Source organism: Anser anser, assembly GCF_964211835.1.
Source record: "Anser anser genome assembly, chromosome: 1".
Lineage (NCBI taxonomy): Eukaryota > Metazoa > Chordata > Aves > Anseriformes > Anatidae > Anser > Anser anser.
Window position 1 is genome coordinate 104,276,084 of NC_139720.1, and position 18,210 is coordinate 104,294,293.

The 18,210-nt window shown below is 43.8% G+C and overlaps 1 protein-coding gene across 2 annotated transcripts in view; it reads left to right on the plus strand.

Moving 5' to 3' along the window:
• The window catches only part of A2M (alpha-2-macroglobulin), a 28,229-nt gene that overhangs the window by 2,980 nt on the left and 7,039 nt on the right, over positions 1-18,210 (plus strand). Inside the window, exons 4-25 of one of the 2 annotated variants that reach the window (XM_083822117.1) lie at positions 767-819; positions 1,345-1,365; positions 1,691-1,859; positions 3,113-3,197; positions 4,026-4,146; positions 5,403-5,520; positions 5,757-5,866; positions 6,377-6,535; positions 7,943-8,170; positions 8,511-8,574; positions 9,065-9,207; positions 11,061-11,210; positions 11,808-11,978; positions 12,582-12,714; positions 13,304-13,415; positions 13,743-13,971; positions 14,248-14,374; positions 15,027-15,148; positions 16,312-16,363; positions 16,647-16,727; positions 17,139-17,315; positions 17,789-17,873. In XM_083822117.1, coding sequence (XP_083678243.1) covers positions 767-819; positions 1,345-1,365; positions 1,691-1,859; positions 3,113-3,197; positions 4,026-4,146; positions 5,403-5,520; positions 5,757-5,866; positions 6,377-6,535; positions 7,943-8,170; positions 8,511-8,574; positions 9,065-9,207; positions 11,061-11,210; positions 11,808-11,978; positions 12,582-12,714; positions 13,304-13,415; positions 13,743-13,971; positions 14,248-14,374; positions 15,027-15,148; positions 16,312-16,363; positions 16,647-16,727; positions 17,139-17,315; positions 17,789-17,873 — 2,710 coding nt within the window. The remainder of the gene's footprint in view (positions 1-766; positions 820-1,344; positions 1,366-1,690; positions 1,860-3,112; positions 3,198-4,025; positions 4,147-5,402; positions 5,521-5,756; positions 5,867-6,376; positions 6,536-7,942; positions 8,171-8,510; positions 8,575-9,064; positions 9,208-11,060; positions 11,211-11,807; positions 11,979-12,581; positions 12,715-13,303; positions 13,416-13,742; positions 13,972-14,247; positions 14,375-15,026; positions 15,149-16,311; positions 16,364-16,646; positions 16,728-17,138; positions 17,316-17,788; positions 17,874-18,210) is intronic. The other variant, XM_083822118.1, reaches the window with a different exon arrangement.

Genomic DNA, 18,210 nt, shown 5'->3' on the forward strand with positions numbered 1-18,210 from the left:
TGTGGGAACAATTTGGGGAACTTTAAAGTACATGCATGTAACTGGGGCACCTGCGCACACTCCCTGTGCCACTGGGAGTTCTGTTGTTGTGGTCCATGCAGTTTGGATTCCCTTCCATAGAGTTTTGATCCCCTTTGTTAAAACCACAAAAACTGGAGCAATGACTGGCTATTTGTCCTATAGAAAACAGGATCAAAATTCAGGCTAAGTTGTGAGATAGTTTTCAAAGTGGCAGCTGATTTTGCTCAACGAAGATATGAAGATAGAGAGAACTATATAAGCTACTACTTCCAGGCCATTCATCATCTAAACTTGGCCTGGACAGGGATGAATGTCGTAAAAGAGACACTGAATTCTCTGTCCGTGCAGAGCCAACACAAATTTGCAGCCAGGTGCCAAAATTATTTTCTTGCATTCACTCTTCCTAAGAAGTCAATCTAGTTAGAGAAAAAATTAGAAGACCCATGCTAATTCCAGTGTAAAGATGTATCTTTGCAAAGTAGGCAAAGACAAATTTATTTTTGGTCCCAATTAATCAGTTTCTGATGCCCACAGTCAGTAAGATGTTCCCACTACTATGGATTTGCTCTTAATATCCTGTAATTAATATAATTTCTTATATGGGCAGCATAGCATGACATAGCTTTGTAGTGAATGAGATTTCCATAGAAGAGAACAACTGTTCTCTGTTGTGCTGTGTTTGCAAACAATGTTTTCTGCTTGGTGACTGCACTGTGAAACCTCACTATATGTTTTTCTCCATCAGTTCTGTTCAGAATTGTTTCTCTGGATGAAAACTTTCACCCCGTGAATGAGGTGGCAAGTATAACACTTCCTTTTCAATAGTCGTTTGGCCTTAAATCTTCTATGTGTGAAAAGTAAGGAAAGAAATGTCTTTTGGAAAGACAGTTGTGCAGTTCCCAGGTTATCTCAGATCTTGTTAACAGGATCTGTTCTTCAGATTTCTGCATAAGACTGCCTCTGCATTCTTGGAAAGGTTTGAGAATGTAGCTGCAAATGAACAATGGTGTAAACACCACAGCAGTGAGCAAATCTGCCACTATCACAGTGGACATCTGCTCTAGCTGGTATTCCAGATAATCCAACGTTAGTAATTTCAGGTGACTTTTCTGTCCTGGGTGAATACGTGATACAAATGATGCCACTCTCTTGATGTATTTCAAAATGCATGATTGCTCCATATCAGGGACTTTCTTCCTTATCCCACTGCATTATCAGCTAGTTCCCTGAAACATGGTTGTAGCCATGGTCATTTGACTGTACTGTTTGCGCTCTGTCTAAATGTGCATTCTAAATATGCTGTTTCATTTCTTCCCTTTCTAGTTTCCACTGGTTTATATTGAGGTATGTACAGACGTGAAATTCACGTTCAGATCTATAAACTTGCCAGTTCCTCAAGATGTTTCTTGTTTATTTTATTTATATAGCAGGTCTGTAATATTTATTCAAACACATAAAGCTTTAACTCGTATGTGCCAACCATGTACTCTGGGCCCAGAGCTCATTTTGTTGTCCAGCCCTGGGCTCCCCACAACAATCCTGCTATTCCTGCCCTACAGCCTCCTGTGGTACTGGGGGTGGGCCTCTCCTCACTGTTTTTGTTAGTGCTTTTTAGTTATTGCAGCCTCACACTGTGCTCACAATTTCCTTGTGCTCTCATTATCTATAGGACCCAAAGAAAAACCGTCTGTACCAGTGGACAAAGGCAGAGTTAAAGGGGGGGTTAATCCAGCTGTTCTTCAACCTCACCTCTGAACCCATCCAAGGAACCTACTCTGTGGTGGTACAGAAAGCCTCTGGGAAGACAATCCAGCATCCCTTCTCTGTGGAGGAGTATGGTAACTGTTGCTGCAGTTTCAGGTTCCTTGCAGCTAGCCCAATGGGGCATGAAAGATTAATTGAACAGAGCGGTAGATCTGATCAGGACGTCCTACATGGCTGGAAAATGTCTCTCTGTCCTCTCCCTCCCAAGCGTCATTCCTTTTGGAGAAGAGAAGACTGAAGGACTTGGGCTATCTGCCTTCACTCCTCCCTAAGTCCCAGGCCATGCAGTGCAGTGCTCCCAACTGCCTATATCAGGAAAGCTCCCAGCATGAGCAAGTGTGCTTGTAGCAGTCTATGTTGTTGACCAGTGGCTATACCTCCTTTCAGAGGTGATTTAAAGCCACAACCTCATCTTCAGCTGGCTACACACGTCAAGTGTGATGCTACGAGTCTAGGTCTCACCTGCCTGAGTTGGAAAGTCCTGACTTTTTGGTGTATGCGCAGGCTGTAAATTCAGATCTTGCTTGTCCTCCCCCACAGGCTAAGCCTGTAGCTGTTGTGATGCCTTAATGCCTTAACATATCCCTGGTGATTTCATCCCTGTGCCAGTCCCATCTGCTTGGCTAGGAAATATGATCCTAATACAAATCTGCACATGGCTCCTCCTTCCCCTGCCTTCCCTTCCAGTAGTCATTGCTTCCCTCAACACCCCAGCAAGCCAGCTGCAGCCTTCGTTTAATAGTCTGCTATGATCATGTAGCCAGGATGAGTCTTCTGGAAGCCCACTGTCCTCTTTAATTTGCATGGCTGCCCTGAATTCCTCCTAGTTCTCCCAAGACAGTCACTGTCCACAAACCTTCTTGCAGCTGGGTTTGGATGTGATGTTACTCTGTGGTGAGTCAGCAGGGAAGCTACAGGGTCTTTCCTATTTTCCAAACTGCTAAAGTCTACATGCTTTGGAAATGCAAAGACCAGGCTGCAGTCCTAGCTCTGTATGGTTTTGAAAGATCTCTGTTGACCTAACTATCTGTTTTAATGTATCATACTGCTGTGGGACTGATAGCCCTTGTGTTACCTAAAGAGCTGCTGTATTTTAATAGTTGGTGTAACAATCCTGTCTTCTTACCTGACACAGTGGCTGGCTGAATGCCGGTGGCTTTCATTGACTTCGGTGGGATGTGCAGATGACACTGGCCACTAAAATCTGGCCAGTTAGATGCTAAAAGCTTTCAGAACGTTTGTAAGAATAACCTTTGAGCAGCCTTTGGGTCTCAATTCTTATGTTATTCCCCACCATATAGACTATTTTCCTTTGGTTTTGCTGCAGTGCTGCCAAAATTTGAAGTAACGGTGAAAATGCCCAAGGTGATCACCATTCTTGATGAGAAGCTGAAGGTGACAGTTTGTGGCTTGTGAGTGTCATTCTTCTTTCAGTCCTTGGTTACTGGTTTCCCCTCAGCTACTGATGAAGGTCCTGTTGGGAGACTTCATTATATTTCTCAATCATTTGTGGGGTTCTAGGACCAAATAGACTACATATACCATTAGACAAAAGGCTTTACAATTATTGCTTAGGACACTTTGTAATGTAGAAACATATTGTTTTTCTGTTTCTTTTTTTTTTTGAGAGTATTTTTGCATATTTTTTGACATATGAGAGTCATAGAGGATGTAAGATTAGGTGCCATTCTAGAGAAGAGGTCTTTGTTTAGCTCAACTCAGAATTGCATTTTAAATGTGGCTTCTACTGTCAATGCTGTGAGAAAACCATAAGTGATGTTTCCTTTGGGTTATGTCGTTCAATTCTGCATGGCATGTTCCACGCATCCTGCAGGAAGAGACGCAGCATGGGATGAAAAGTGAGCTGAAAGACCCAATGCACATACATAGATAAACCAGGTGCATCTGAATTGGGTGGTGATGTAGGTACTTGCAACATGTTCTCCAAGACTAGGTGTACTCTCAACGGAATAAGCATTATAATAACTGATTTCTGCAGACTTATGTCTTATTCATAGGAATCAGGTTTATAAGACTCAGTGCTTCTGCCCTCATTGCCAACCTTGATCCTGAAAAGTTACCAAATTTCTTGCTGCCTTTTACTTCCTACGATGACCCTGCTGTATCATGGAGGTGGTTCTAGGGAAGTTTTGGCTCCACTGGGGGTGAGCTAATCAGTTTCTCCATTCCTTTTACGTTCCTCATGGCTCTGTTTTTCTTTCTATCCTCCCTGCTTGTAGATACACATTTGGGAAGCCTGTTCCTGGCCTCGTGAGCTTCCGTGTGTGCAGGAAGTTTCAATACTCATCCACTTGCTACGGTGAAGAGTCTAAGGGAGTGTGTGATGAGTTCTCTGGACAGGTGAGTCATGATCATTCCTGGGGGCAAAGTGATAGGAGAAAATGTGGTTTATTGAGCATGCCTTTTAGGTACAAGTTTGCTCTGATGGAGTAGGTACAAGCATGAGTGTGAAGAGGGGAGAAACTCCATGTATTTTAAGAAAGCCTTAAGAAGAAAAGAAGATTGGGTGCAAGGTTAAATGTGAAAGGCCTGTGCTGTAAGAAAGATGTGTGTAAAGGCAAGAAGCTGATAGAGAAGGAAAAGGTAAAAAAAATAAATAATAAAATAAAATCCAGGAGACTAGAGAGTATAAGGGAAAAATGAGATAGAATAGGTATGCATGGTGAATGCAGAGTTGGGGTTGGCTTGCACTAGAGTCAGTGTGTGGGATCAGAATTTCTTGTTTGAGACAGGAAAGGAACAGAAAGCAGGGGAGGAGTTTGAGCAAGGAGGAAAGGAATATGAATTTAGCAGCAGTGATTAAGACAGATAGATACCCCCCTGACACACACACACTATTATCACACCGGCAAGTCTACAGAGCAATACTGAATGGCGTTTGGAGCATGGACAAGTTCACTAGTGCTAACTTAATTGACAGAAAGTGAAGGTAATAGCAGTTGTGGAAGTAGACTAGGACAAGAGAGCAAGCAGAAGAGAGCATGGTTCTTGGAATGTGGAACAGCATCATCCCCACAGTTGCCTCTGCCACTGTGCTGTAATCCATGCTAAATGGAAATATGAACATTGCGGTGCTAAATTCTGTTCCAGGTAGCTCTTCCCTTGACTGTGGAGACCTGTCTTGTACATGAAGATGATAATGAGAGGTGGCAAGCTTTGGAAATACTTTTCCAGCTGTTTTATTCTTTCTACACATACACAAACTTTATGTATGGATTATGTATCACTTGTGCATTTTAGGTCAGCAGCTATATTCTAATGTGCCTGACACCTGGCAAATGGTTCCTGTGTGGCATACACAAGAATAATTCTCTATGCTTCTGTATCAAGTGTTTAGAATACCAAACTTCATAAACACACACATAAACAAAAATCTTCTAGGTTGCACATTCTTTGCTCTGATGTTCCTGCAGATACTTCAGAATGCTCCTTGCCAAGTTATTTAGGTGCTTTTCCAGTTTTGATAATTATGAAGAGAATGACCTGTGAGGCTGTGAGCTTCTCTTCCACCTAAACACAGCACACAATGATGGAATCATTAAGTTGGAAAAATGTCATGCACATGAGACTATAGCAGCCTTTTTGTTTTCCTCCAGCAGACAGACAACCATGGTTGCGTTTCTGAAGTGGTAAAAACCAAGTTATTCCAGCTCAAGAGAAGTGGATATGAGAATAAGCTCCATGTAGAGGCTAAGATTAAAGAGGAGGAAACAGGTATGAATGATCTAGATCAAAGAGACACATAATAAGCCCTGGAGAGGCCAGCAGAGGGGCCTGCCGAATCAGATTGAGGGAGAAAAGCAGACTCCCAGTTCTGGAATCTTAAAGCTTCCTACCTGGATACCAGGAGCATCAACTAAATTTCTTGTCCAGCAAAGGAAGATTGACCTGGAGCAAAAATAATTAATGTCAGGGAAAGGCAAATTAATTCTTCAATCTTCTTCCTGCAGGAGTGGTGTTGACTGGAACAAGCTTCTCCGAGATCACAAATACCATCAGCAAAATCACCTTTGAGAATTCAGACTCACACTACAAACCTGGAATCCCCTTCTTTGGACAGGTAGGGAAACTGTGAGAAGTGGAGTATCATAAGTGCTTAACAGTTATGCTACTGAACCTCCTGGGTGGGCGCATGCCCACATCTGCAAAGATGCTGAACCTCAGTGTTGCTGCTAATCCCTGATGACCTCCTCCCTTCTTCAGGCTCTCTAACCTGGGAACAGCAGCTGAGAGCATAGCCCTCATTCTGCTTCCCCCTCTGTCCTTGTGATCCCTCTTCTTCAGTCAAGTCACATTTTGCTTCTCTGGTCTCCTGCTTAATAGGAGGCCTTAACTGGTGTGAATGCATGTCAGTCTCTGTGCCCACTCTTCTGGCACAGAGGTGGAGATAAGAAAGAGACAAAGCAATAAGATTCAGAAAGTTCACAGCCCTCTCTGGAAGAGAGAGGTGATGTACATGCAAAGTGCCATGGAAACTTCCCTGTCTCAGATGGACCCAACATCCTCAGCTTGGTGACTGTACAGGTGGCAGGCACTGTTCTCCTGTATCATATTGTTTTTGTTCCTGCAGGTGAAACTTGAGGATGGGTCTGGTGCTCCTATTGCCAATGAAACTGTGAGGATTTCTTTCCAAGGAGGCCAGGAAACCAACTACACAACAAATGAAGAGGGCAGGGTACAGTTTTCCCTGAACACTTCCATGCTGGAATCGGAATCTGCTGGAATTACAGTGAGTCATGGGGGCAAAGTGATGAAGTGACCAGCAGGGCTGGAGGGGGAGTACTTCTGAAGTTTCTACTATATATACAGAAGCACTTAGCTTCTTGATCCTGGTTGTCTTTGCCAACCTTAGCATCACTATGGTGGAAATAGCCATGCAACAGACCAGGTTGCCATGTGACAGTTGCACTTATCTTGTATTTGATTTCAGCTTGGCAATAGTAATATAGGGTTAAAAGGAACTTCAAGAGATCATATAGTCTGTTCTGCTCCAAGGGATCACCAACCCTACCTAGACAAATCTGTATCAAGGATGCGTCTAACTTATTCTTAAAAATCTCTCATGGTGGAGTGCTGCTAGTGCTTCACTGTCTTTTCAGCTAAATGATTTCTCAGGTGTCTCATCTAAGCATCTCTCAAGGTTTAGTTTAGCATTCTGAGATTCTAAACTCCTTCCCTTCTTCCCTCCTTCTCTCCCTCCTTCCTTTCTTCCCCTGCCATAAATAGAAAAACAGTATGAACCATTCACAGAAACTCTCTCTGTGGTGTGGAGTTCATTTATCTGGAAGAAGTGCTGCTGAGCATCCTTTTGTTAGTGGAAAATGCAATATATATGTAACATACACATTTCCTAATATTTCACCTTGGAATAAGGCACTTTGTCTAGAATTATATTTGTTTTTTCTCCATACAATTCTTTTGTCACAGATTAAAACCATTAAAAAATATCTAGAAGTTACCACAATGTGCTTGAAGGTTGCAGAATTTTGCAAGATAAAGAAAAGGCAAGATTTTCTAAGTGTAGTGAGAAAGATAAAGAAATAAGGGCATGGAAAGCACATGAAATACTGAAATAGCACCCTTAGAAATGTGAAATATTTTCCCCTCACTCTTATTTTTAGGAAGACATGGCCTCTCAACCCCTAAACTTCTGTTCTATTTAGGTTTTGAATTCTCAATTGGAGAATTTTCCTCCTTTTCCATAGCATCCTCAGCTTGATCCTGGTGCTAGTAATTCCTGAACTGGACAGCACCATCTGTTCTCCAGTGCCAGTAATGAGAATAAAAATTAAAATTGGTTTATTTTCTCTTTAAACTAACTGAGAATTAGAGAGGGCAAGATATTAGGGTAAAGAGTCCATATGCTGATACTGACAGTAAGTAAACAACCAACACAATTCAGTCTATTTGAGACAAAGCCCAGCTTCTCTGGGATTGAGTCATTCCCAGTTATTTGCTCAGGATACCGCCACCCTGTCTGTCTTACATCTTCCAGGCACATGTTTCTGGTTTTGGTAGAACACCTTTTTGTTTTAAGTACAAAAAATACCAAACCTGTAACACTAGACCATGAATGTTGGTCCCAGTTCATCTGCCTGTGTTTGAGGATCTCTGTGTGTGTTTTCTCTGTTTCCAGGCAACTCATAAAGTACACTCCTACTGCTTTGACCATTCCTGGGTTTCTCCAAATTATGCACAAGACCATCTCTACATAAAGCGCTTTTACTCCCCTAGTAAAAGCTTTCTCAAAATTGAGCCCAAGTCTGAGGTGCTAAGCTGCGGCTCCCCCACAGAGGTGCGGGTGCACTACATCCTTACACCAGAGGCCATAGGAGAGGAGAAGAAAATCGTCTTTTACTACCTGGTAAGTCTGCGCTTCCCATACAGTCAGGTTGTCACTGGTAATTGTAGGGGAGGTGGAGATGGAAATTGTGGTTTGAGGCAGCAGGCTTTAAACACTTCCCCCTCATCCTCTACATGTTCTTTTCCCAGGAAAAGTAGGGTCAAGGAGTGAGGATGTCCCAGTGTCCCCTGGGTGAGCACTGGGATTCTGCTACAGGGAGGCAGAGAACAGCTGAGCAGGATGCAACCAGCTCCCTGTTGCTCACACATAAACACTCAGTTACTCTCCTCTCAGGTTCTCCCTCTTTAAGGTTTAGCTCATGCCTAACCTCAGTCACAGCAGGGTTTCTCCTTCCATTCAGGTGATGGCCAAAGGAATCATCAAGCAAGCAGGCACCAGCATTCTGGATTTGGACCAGGAAAGTGGTAAGCTTCCCTCCCCTGCCATATTGTCTCTGTCCTGTGAGGCTATGCAACTGTGGCAGACACAGAGGCTGCTTCCATGTGCAGTGCAGGGATCCCTATATCCATGTTCCCTAGGATTTGGGAAGAGTTTGAGCTTTCTTTTCTGTCTTTACTTGTTTTTAGCACAGATTTGCGCTAACCCCTGTACCAGCTGTCTTCTGACACTGTATTTCTGAGACTCCAGTGCTCCTCAGAGACACAGTCTGGTGGCTTGTTTTTAGAAACTCAACCAAAATTCAGCTTGCTTATGCACTGTAGAACAGGACTTGAAACAGACCTTTTCAGTCAGACAGTGAGACTTACGCATCTCTTTGAAAACAAATTCATCCCAGTTGGAGGCCTAGAGTTTCATTATGGCTAGAATGAAGTTCATCATCAAGGAAAAGCTGGAAATTTGGCTGCCCCGTGAGCAGGTTTCCTGTACTTCAACTTTTTGCTCTTGTTTTGTTAGCCAATGGGGTCTTCTTGCTACAGTTGCCTGTGCAAACTGATATTGCTCCAGTGGCCCAAGTGCTTGTCTACACCACTACTCCTAGCAGGGAGGTGATTGCTGATTCAGCCAAGTTCAACATAGAAAAATGTTTCAGCAATAAGGTAAGTGATCACTTCTTGAGGGAGCAGCCATTAGACTGCAACCTGACAAAGCTTTTTTTAGATTTAGCCTGGCCAAGCTCATTTATTTAGATTTGCTAACACTGGACAAGCCACCAATAAATTGTTCTATGTAGCTTCACTGCTTTTTGGTTTGTACTAGCTTGGAGGAGATCAACTCCTGGAGAAAAAATGCTAGCAGGGATTACACTGCTAAAACCTCTCTTATCAACAAGTCATAGTCACTGATCTCACAGACGGTTTGGGGTAAGAAAAGGGGAGGCCATGTATCTTATGTCATACTGCAACACATGTATTTCACTCCTTTTCACACAAATTCATTCTAAGAATGATGTGGCATCTTGTGTGGTCACAGAGCAAAAATAAAACACACACAGCCCCAGTCCAGTAGGCACATCTAATATTTGCCAGATCTTTCAATTCTCCTACACTGTAATTTCTGTTATATGTAAATGAAGCTAAACCTTGCTTAAACCTGCCATCTGTACTGAGCAATGAATGGTGGTGCTCCAGTAGCACTGATGCTCCAGTAGCACTGCATTTCAGCTGAAAGAGGTCAGAAAAGTAAAGCCTTCTGTGATCATATAGACAACGATTCTCTTGCTGCCCCACATATTCATCATGCAAAAGATCAGAATGATGTATGAGCAGCCCTAAGAAGAGAGGATCCTCAAGCTGCCATTAGGGCTTCAAAATAATAGTACACTGTTAAAGGCAGTCCCTTGTCCCACCAAAAGCTAAACTAAATGAGTTCTTGAGATTGGTGTTACTGTAAGACACTGGACACATGAATTTTCTTTTTATCTTAAAGGTCATTCTGTGCACTGTATTAAAGTCTAGGCACATGCTAAGTGCCAATTAATTTATGTGATTAGGTACTGCTTTCCTCTCCAAAAGCATCCTGGATTCAAAGCTGGTGTCAGCCTGGCTGGGACAGACTTTGGGCCATCAGTATGCTAGATATTGTTTCTAGTAGCAAGCTTGCTACATTCATTGTTCTGCTATTTCCTCAAGAATATTTTTTTTTGCATTCACAAGGTTGGGAGACCACCCTGGGAGAGATGAGGGTTGTCAGCAAAAGGCATTGTGTGGTCTCACTGGGACATGAAGGAGACTGGCAGCTAGTGCAGCTTTGTCAGGGAACATGTTTACTGTAAGGATGCTTTGATTGCTGTATGTTAGGGGAGCATTTGTATTGCTGATGAGAGGGAAGATCTATGCAGGTCAGCCATTTTATTACAAAACCATGTGAGATAGTGTTGAAACCAGCTTTGCTAGAAAGAGCTTGCAGGGCAGAGGTTAGTAGGAGATCATTAGAGTTGTGAATTAGGTTTTGAGGAAGGCACATTAGGCTGGCAGGCCTCAACCAACAAGCCAGTTCTTCAGAGCCATCACCAGCCAGCACATATTACAGTATTGCTCCAAGGTATCACTGCTTCTCATGTTACCAGTGAATCTGCCAAGCGAGATCGTTGCAGGTTTGTTGTATCTCCACAACATCTCTGGTTGCGGCACAGAGACTGAAGCTTGTTCAAAACCATGCTCAGCTGTCTGAACAGATCTAGCCACTATGTGGGATTATCTCATCACATTCGCAGTGGCCATAAAACCCCCAAATGCCTTAAAAGTTATGAACAGTTGCGATGCTTAAATTGACAAGAGCTGTTAGTACTGATTCCTCTGGCACTGCAGGAAGGAAACCCAACAACAGGGTAGCACAGAGGGAAGGGTGTGTGTATACATGTCTATGTGGGATTCATAGGGTCAGGACTGATGCTCAATTGGAGTCTTGCAAGGCTAGGGCATCTGTGACGTAGCTATTCCTATGGATACAGGTGGACTTGAGCTTCTCTCCTTCTGAAGGCCTGCCTTCTTCTGACACTCACTTGCTGTTCAAAGCCTCCCCAAACTCCCTCTGTGCTGTCCGTGCTGTGGACAAGAGTGTTCTCCTCATGAAGCCAGAAGCTGACCTGTCACCTGCCTCTGTAAGTACTTAATTTGTGTAGCACCTCAAAGCCTGGTCAGAACAAGAGCAACCCACAGGAATGCTGTCCTGTGCTGTTGTTTATCTTCAGTGGGCAAAATCTGAGAACTGGGCAGCAGCTGTTTGTTTGGGATTTTGCATGACTGTAGGAATGGTAACTGGGAAACCCTGTTAAGGAAGCTGCTTCTCATGTCCAGAGCCAAAAGCTGTCCTGTATTTAATGATGATTTTTCAGTTTTTCTCTCTAAACATGGATTTATTTTACTGGAGTAGCATCTAGAAGCGTCAAAGAGTTTATTCCCCTCATGCTAAGCAGCAAATAACATTGCCAGAATAGGGACAAAGGGCTGCAGCCAGGCTGGCCGCTGTAATTTTTCATATCTTTTAGCCATAGTAACCAGAGTAACATACTGTCCATAGCAAAAAAGTCAATATCTCCAAATTTGGATGTCTCCTTGGACTTTCAGTTTCCTATTGCAACCACTTCAGGGAGGACCATGGCTGTGTGGATTTGACTGTTACGGTGCTTGTGTCCAACTCCTTTCATTGTGACAGTGGACACTGAAAAATGACAAATGTCCTGGCTTCTTCTGCCCAGGTGTATAGCTTGCTACCAGTGAAGGAATTGCACGGCTATCACTATGGTTCAGACATACTTTTGGACGAGCCCCTGGAAGAATGTGTCATCTTGAAGAATATAGTTGTGGATGGGATCACCTATTCTCCAGTAACGGATAGGAACGAAGATGACACTTACAACATCCTAAAAGTAAAACCTTCTTGCATGTTTGAGGAGTGAAGTGGGAGAAGGAATGAAAGTGCTTAAGCCTTTTGTGGCATGATGCAACATAAGGAAATGACTTGTGAATCTCAATAGTCTGACACTGAGTTCAGTGAGAGTCATAAGCTTCACCTGTCTTGATAGCTGTACTCCTGACTTGAATTGATCAGTCTTAAAATTTTCTCTTTACATGAAAAGCTTTGGGGTTGGCTTGAATTGAGGTTCTGACTCAAGTTCTGTGCCACTACCATTACCCCATATAAATCAGTATGTCTTTGAGCTACATTGTAGCCACAGATGTTACCTTCCAAATGGGAGACTCCATATCTAATCTCTGGCTCATCCTGAGCCCTAGTCTGGAATCAGCCTGGAGTCAGTGCCTGACAGACAAAGGGGATCTATCCCTTGACTTCTCTGAGCCACCTGGGCACCCAGACCCAGGGCTGGGGGGATCGTCTCAAGGTCCAATCCACAGACCATAACAGCTTCTGCTTTTGAAGCAATAAAATACTAACATCAAATCTGCTGTGTAAACCTCATCTGGAATCAGTAACAACAACAAAAAAACCATCTTGTGTTTCTCTTCCTTAGGAAATGGGTTTAAAGGTTTTCACAAATTCCAAGGTGAAGAAACCTAGGTATTGCAACACTGGCAATTACATACCTGTAGGAATCCCAGTTCCAAGTGCACTCATGACATCTGAACATGCAATGAGGACAAGCGGTAAAGGAATTGAGTCTTGCTGTCATCTCTGTTCTGAACAGAGATCCTATCTGTTTTTTGGGGGGGTAGATAAACAAGAGTGATGAAGTGGGGAGTTCACAGATGTCATCTTCAGCATGAGCATGGGGCATGTCTCTTTTGCTGGGTTGTAAAGGCCTATAGACAGGCTTAAACAAATATAGAAATAAATATAGAAATTAATTTAGCCAAAGTATACATGAACAAAACTAGAAGTTAGTTAAGGACTTTTTATCTTTGTCTGTTTCAGTGGATTTCTCTTTCCTTTTGTCAAAGCCAAGCATACAAGGTCATAAACAGCTCTTTCCTCTAAGCTGCTCATTTTTACTTCATGAAGTGTTGCCTCACACACTATGAGTTTTGCTGGGGACCAGTGGGTAACACGGAAGAGCTAGGCCTTGCTAGTAAACCCTGACCCTGAAACTTCACTGCTTATAGTACCAGTGCTCACTACAGCAACAGCAAGCATCTGCTGCCAGCACAGCTTCTAATTGTTGTGTATATTGCCACTTTCTCAGACCAAAGCATGATGCTGATGTAGATCTTGTTTGTTTGGAATTATCATCCTTAGACTCTAGAATGTATGCCCCATCAATGGCCCGTGTCAGTTCTCCTGAAGAGCTGACAGAGACAGTCCGAAAGTATTTCCCAGAAACGTGGATCTGGAGTTTAGTATCTGTAAGGTGAGTGCCTTGGGCTGGTTCCTCTCTACCTTTTATAATAGTATTGGTTTTACAAGATGAAAACGTGAATTTCATGTCTACCAAGCCTTTTCAATGCCAAGAAGTCCTTCACTGTTTGCAGAGATCAGTTGGCATTCCCCTGTGATGGAACTGCCTTTGTCTGTGGTTAGGTTTGTCCATGTAGTAGTAGTGAGTTTGAAAGATGTGCAGTGCCCAATATAGTGTGGCCAATCATACAGCCATTACGATTCATTAGGCTGAAAGGGGTACTGATAGTCACCAAATCCCATAAAAATCACCCTGTCCTTTCTCTCTGTGTCTCGCCAGCTCTGAAGGAAATGCTGAACTAGATGTGACCATCCCCGACACCATCACCGAGTGGAAAGCCAATGCATTCTGCACTTCATCAGACACAGGCTTTGGCCTGTCCCCAACAGTGTCCCTCAGAGCCTTCCAGCCCTTCTTTGTAGAGCTCACCCTGCCTTACTCTGTAGTGCGTGGTGAGGCCTTCACGCTGAAAGCCACAATTTTCAGCTATCTGACAGCCTGCATAAGGGTATGGAAGATTTAAATCCTTCTCTGTACCCATGTACCTTCTTGTACACTCCTTGCCTTCACCTAACCTTCTTATCTCTGAGTAGCCTTAGACCCTTCACCCCTGAAATTCTTATGTGTTTTCCCACATACTCCAAACAGCCAAATCCAACTCCAGCTCTCTGCTTCTTTGCCACAGAAGAAATAGCTATTGCTATTTTTTCCCGTCTCTCTGATATGTTCTCCCTGTCTCTCAAGATCACCCCTCCTTGATTACACCTCTCTCTACAAATGGCAGGTCAGTGTGACTTTGGCTCAGTCTACTCAATTTCTGGCAACTCCAGTGGAAAAGGAGGAAGAATCTCATTGTCTCTGTGAGAACGGGAGGAAAACGGTGGCTTGGCTGGTGACTCCCAGATCTCTAGGTAAAAGTCTCAGAGTACTGAAAAATGCAGGGAGGGTTTCCCTGTGCTGTTCTCCCAGTTCAGTATCTGGTGTCAGAGCTACATAGTTTCCTGGAAAATACTGTGGCTGAGTGTCTCATCTCTGGTTATGCAGGATGTAAAGGCTGGTGGACTCATAGCGTGCAAGGCCATGTCTGGCACTATGTGCAATTTCATCAAGTGTTACAGGCCTTGGACATCAGCTTCTGAAGCCAGAGACTTTGCTGGCTGGCAGGGACATTCTGTCAGTTCCATTCATGTCAGAAATTTGATGGTTGCTCCACGAGACCTTCACACTTTGCTGTTGTTGTTACATGTTGTGGTAGCAGCCATGGTCTGCATGCCGAGTAGCAGAGTGCTGAACAGCCATGAGACTGATGAGTCCCACCACAGTGGTGTCCTAAGTTCTGGAAAAGAGCCGCCAAAATAGTCACCTTTCAATGGCAGTGCAGCCCATCTGCTCCAGCATGCTTTTCATGATTTAGGTAGCTAAATACCTGTGGGAAAGAAGCTGGGCTCAGCTGTGATGGGAAATCCCTACCTATGGGCCTGCAGGTTGAAACTCCCAGAAATGTAAGTGAATCCTATTTCCTGGTGCTGCCCAGCAGGACTGGCTGACCCCTGTTTCCTCCAGGGCAGGTGGAGTTCTCGGTGAGCGCTGAGGCCCTGCAAAACCAGCAGCCCTGCGGGAACGCCATAGTGGAGACCCCTGAGAAAGGACGGAAGGACACAGTCATCAGACAGCTGCTGGTGGAGGTATGTGGGCTGTGGGCAGGGGAGGACTGAGCTGTCTCACAGGCTAGAGTGTTCACTGCATAGACACATGAAACAGAGCTCTAGGCGGTCACTACACCGTGTGGTGATATGATGGTCTTACATTATCTCTGTACTTTGGCAGGGCTACATAAAGGTTGCAGGTTAATAACTGTGCAATGTGTCTCCCCCCAGTATTTTAAACTTTCCCCATGTCCCACCGTAAACAGTTTACCAGTCAGCACACGCTGTCTCTCTGTTAGCTGAGTAGCCAAGCAAACTGCTTCTTAAGCTGAGCGTTACACAGTTCTGTTTGCTACCATAGCTTGGCACCATGGTGAAGGCAGGGGAATCACAAGCACCTAAGGGAGTTAGATGCCTGCAGAAAAGTCCCCACAAACTCCAGATATTATAAAAGTCCATGAAAACATGTTAAAATTGTACAGCTTATCCATTTCCTATGGCAAGAAGAGTTGCTGATACTGCATGGTATAGAAGGAAATGTTATGTGGCAGTACTGCAGCTTTTATAGGAAAATGCTAGTTTATTATGCTGGGTGTTGTAAATCTGACAGAAATATTCTGTGTTCTTAGCCTTCCTCTTAATGCTTGCATACTATGTTGTATTGTACCAGTAGTGTCATCGCATATTACAGTGCACATCTTTACTTTCTATTGTCAACAGATGCTTTTTTTTTTTTTTTTCATAGGGCATCTGCAGGTTTATGATAAATAGCACTGCAGACACCTTCCAGGCAGCCCTCTAGAGCTACTGTGAGCTTTTGCTAGCAAAAGCACTTACTATAAGCTGTAGTACTTGTTAAAATGATGCAGGAGTTTCACTTCATACAGCAGTTACAATAGTCACCCATGTGATAGTCCTGCAGCATTGTCCCTCTCCTTCTGCTGTCCTTCATCCATGTACAACACCAATCATTTTGGATTCCGGATTTTTTTTATTTTTTATTTTTTTTATTTTTACACTTAAATTATTATTTCAGAGCTCTTTCTTTAAATTCCAGGAAGTGTTTGTGACTGCCTTTCCTTCTCCAGTTCACTCACTTTTCTTTTCACTCTGTTCTTAGGGATGTTGTTAAGGATCCCTCTGCCTGTATTTCCTGTTTCAATAACTTCTCATTTCTCTTGTTTTTCTTCATCCCACCCAAGCCTGAAGGAGTTGAGAAGGAAACAGCCCAGAACTCTGTGCTCTGTGCAAAAGGTAAGGCCTTCCCTCCCCGCCCTCTCCATTTGTTCTTGTGTGGGTGATGGGAGGGACATGCCTGGAGGAGGAAAATAGTGCTGCCTCTACCATTTTCTAGATAGGCTGATATTTCTAGATAATCAGAACACACCCCATCACTTGGGACCCTGAGACCTATTTCTTTATAGCAAGGGATGAAGGGAAGAGGAGGCTTTCCTGATGTTCCACTGAAGCCCCTTGCCGTTACATTAGACAGTTTTGGGGACTGTACTGAAACTGTTTGGTCTTGTTTCTCTCTCAGGAAAGACTTTTCAGGAGTTTTCCCTGTCTCTCCCCTCAAACGTGGTGCAAGACTCAGGCAGAGCGTATTTCTCAGTGCTGGGTGAGTGAGCTGCCTAGGAAGGATCTGATGGGAGAAAGAACCATGTACTGTTTCTGCCTGCCTGCCTGCCTGTGTTGGCCTCCAACCTCACAGCTCTTTCTCCTGGTTCCCAGTACACCTCACTCCTGCATTTCATCCCTTCTGTCTCAAGTACTTTCCCTTCTATTTCTGCTCTTCTTGTTCCCCTTTCTGCACTTCATTCCACTCAGGGTCCTCTGCGGTGCCCTAAACGTTGACTCACTACCCTCCTTTTCTGTGTTGCTCTGTGTTTCATTCCAGGATCATTATCAATACAGATTTTCTTTTGTTCTTCTCTGTCATCTCCTGCTTCTCTTGTTCTGTAGCTTCCTCTGATTCTGGTAGCCAGCCCTGAATTTTGTTAATATCCCTCTCATATCTCCTGTTCCTTAGGTGACATTATGGGCACTGCCATGCAGAACCTGCACCAGCTCCTCCAGATGCCATTTGGCTGCGGGGAACAGAACATGGTCCTGTTTGCACCCAACATCTATGTCCTGGACTATCTGAACAAGACAGGGCAGCTGAGTGAGGAGATCAAATCCAAGGCCATTGGATACTTAGTGAGCGGTGAGCTCACACAACTTTTGCGTCTGCTTTGGATTTTTTCCAGATCCACTGTGGCTTTCTTCTGTCAAATGCTGGCCAGATGTGCAAAGAGAGCATCTCTCTTGTTCAGATCATCTCTTCTGTATGCCTGAGAATCCCCTTCCATGTTTGTTCCTTTATTATTCTCTGTTTCTTAAGTATTAGGGTACCCAGTCATTGTACCCTCTTTTCTCTGCTCCCTAACAGTGTTGCAATGCAGTGCACAGTTGCGAGGTGACCCACTATAGTAGCTTGTTGTCATTAATGTGTCCTGCCTGCCTTTTGAAGAAAGACAGGTGCTACTTCTCCTCATGCAGTATAAAAAGTGTATGGAGGTAGGGGTGTATCAGTACTTATTTGCTAGTATAGGACTGACCTGCTCCTCTCTCTTTTGCTTTTGCTGTAACAGCTGTTTTTATGTTCCCTCTGAATCTTGCTTTAACTCTTTGTTGCAGGTTATCAGAGGCAGCTGAACTACAAGCACGCAGATGGCTCTTACAGTACCTTTGGACCACGCTATGGCCAAACAGGGAACACCTGGTGAGATTTGAGTGTCATCCATGCCTCCCCTGTATCCTCTCTTTCTCAGCTACACAGCTATAATACATGCTGTATGATGGTAAATAGGAAATGCTGTTGTAGATAAGCAGACTTTTCAGAGATATTCTGGTCCCTGTGCTGCCTCTCACTCGATTAAAGAGGCTGCATCAGCCAGTTATGTAGCTGAAGCACCTCCTCCCACCTGCAACTCTGAGGACCATGATGGATAAAAAGGAAAGAAATAAGTTGGGAAAGAAGGGAGCAGGTATTTTACATCCCAACTGGACAAAGCTGAAGAGTTGCAGTGACAGCTCTTCTAGAGCAGCATCTGCTGAGA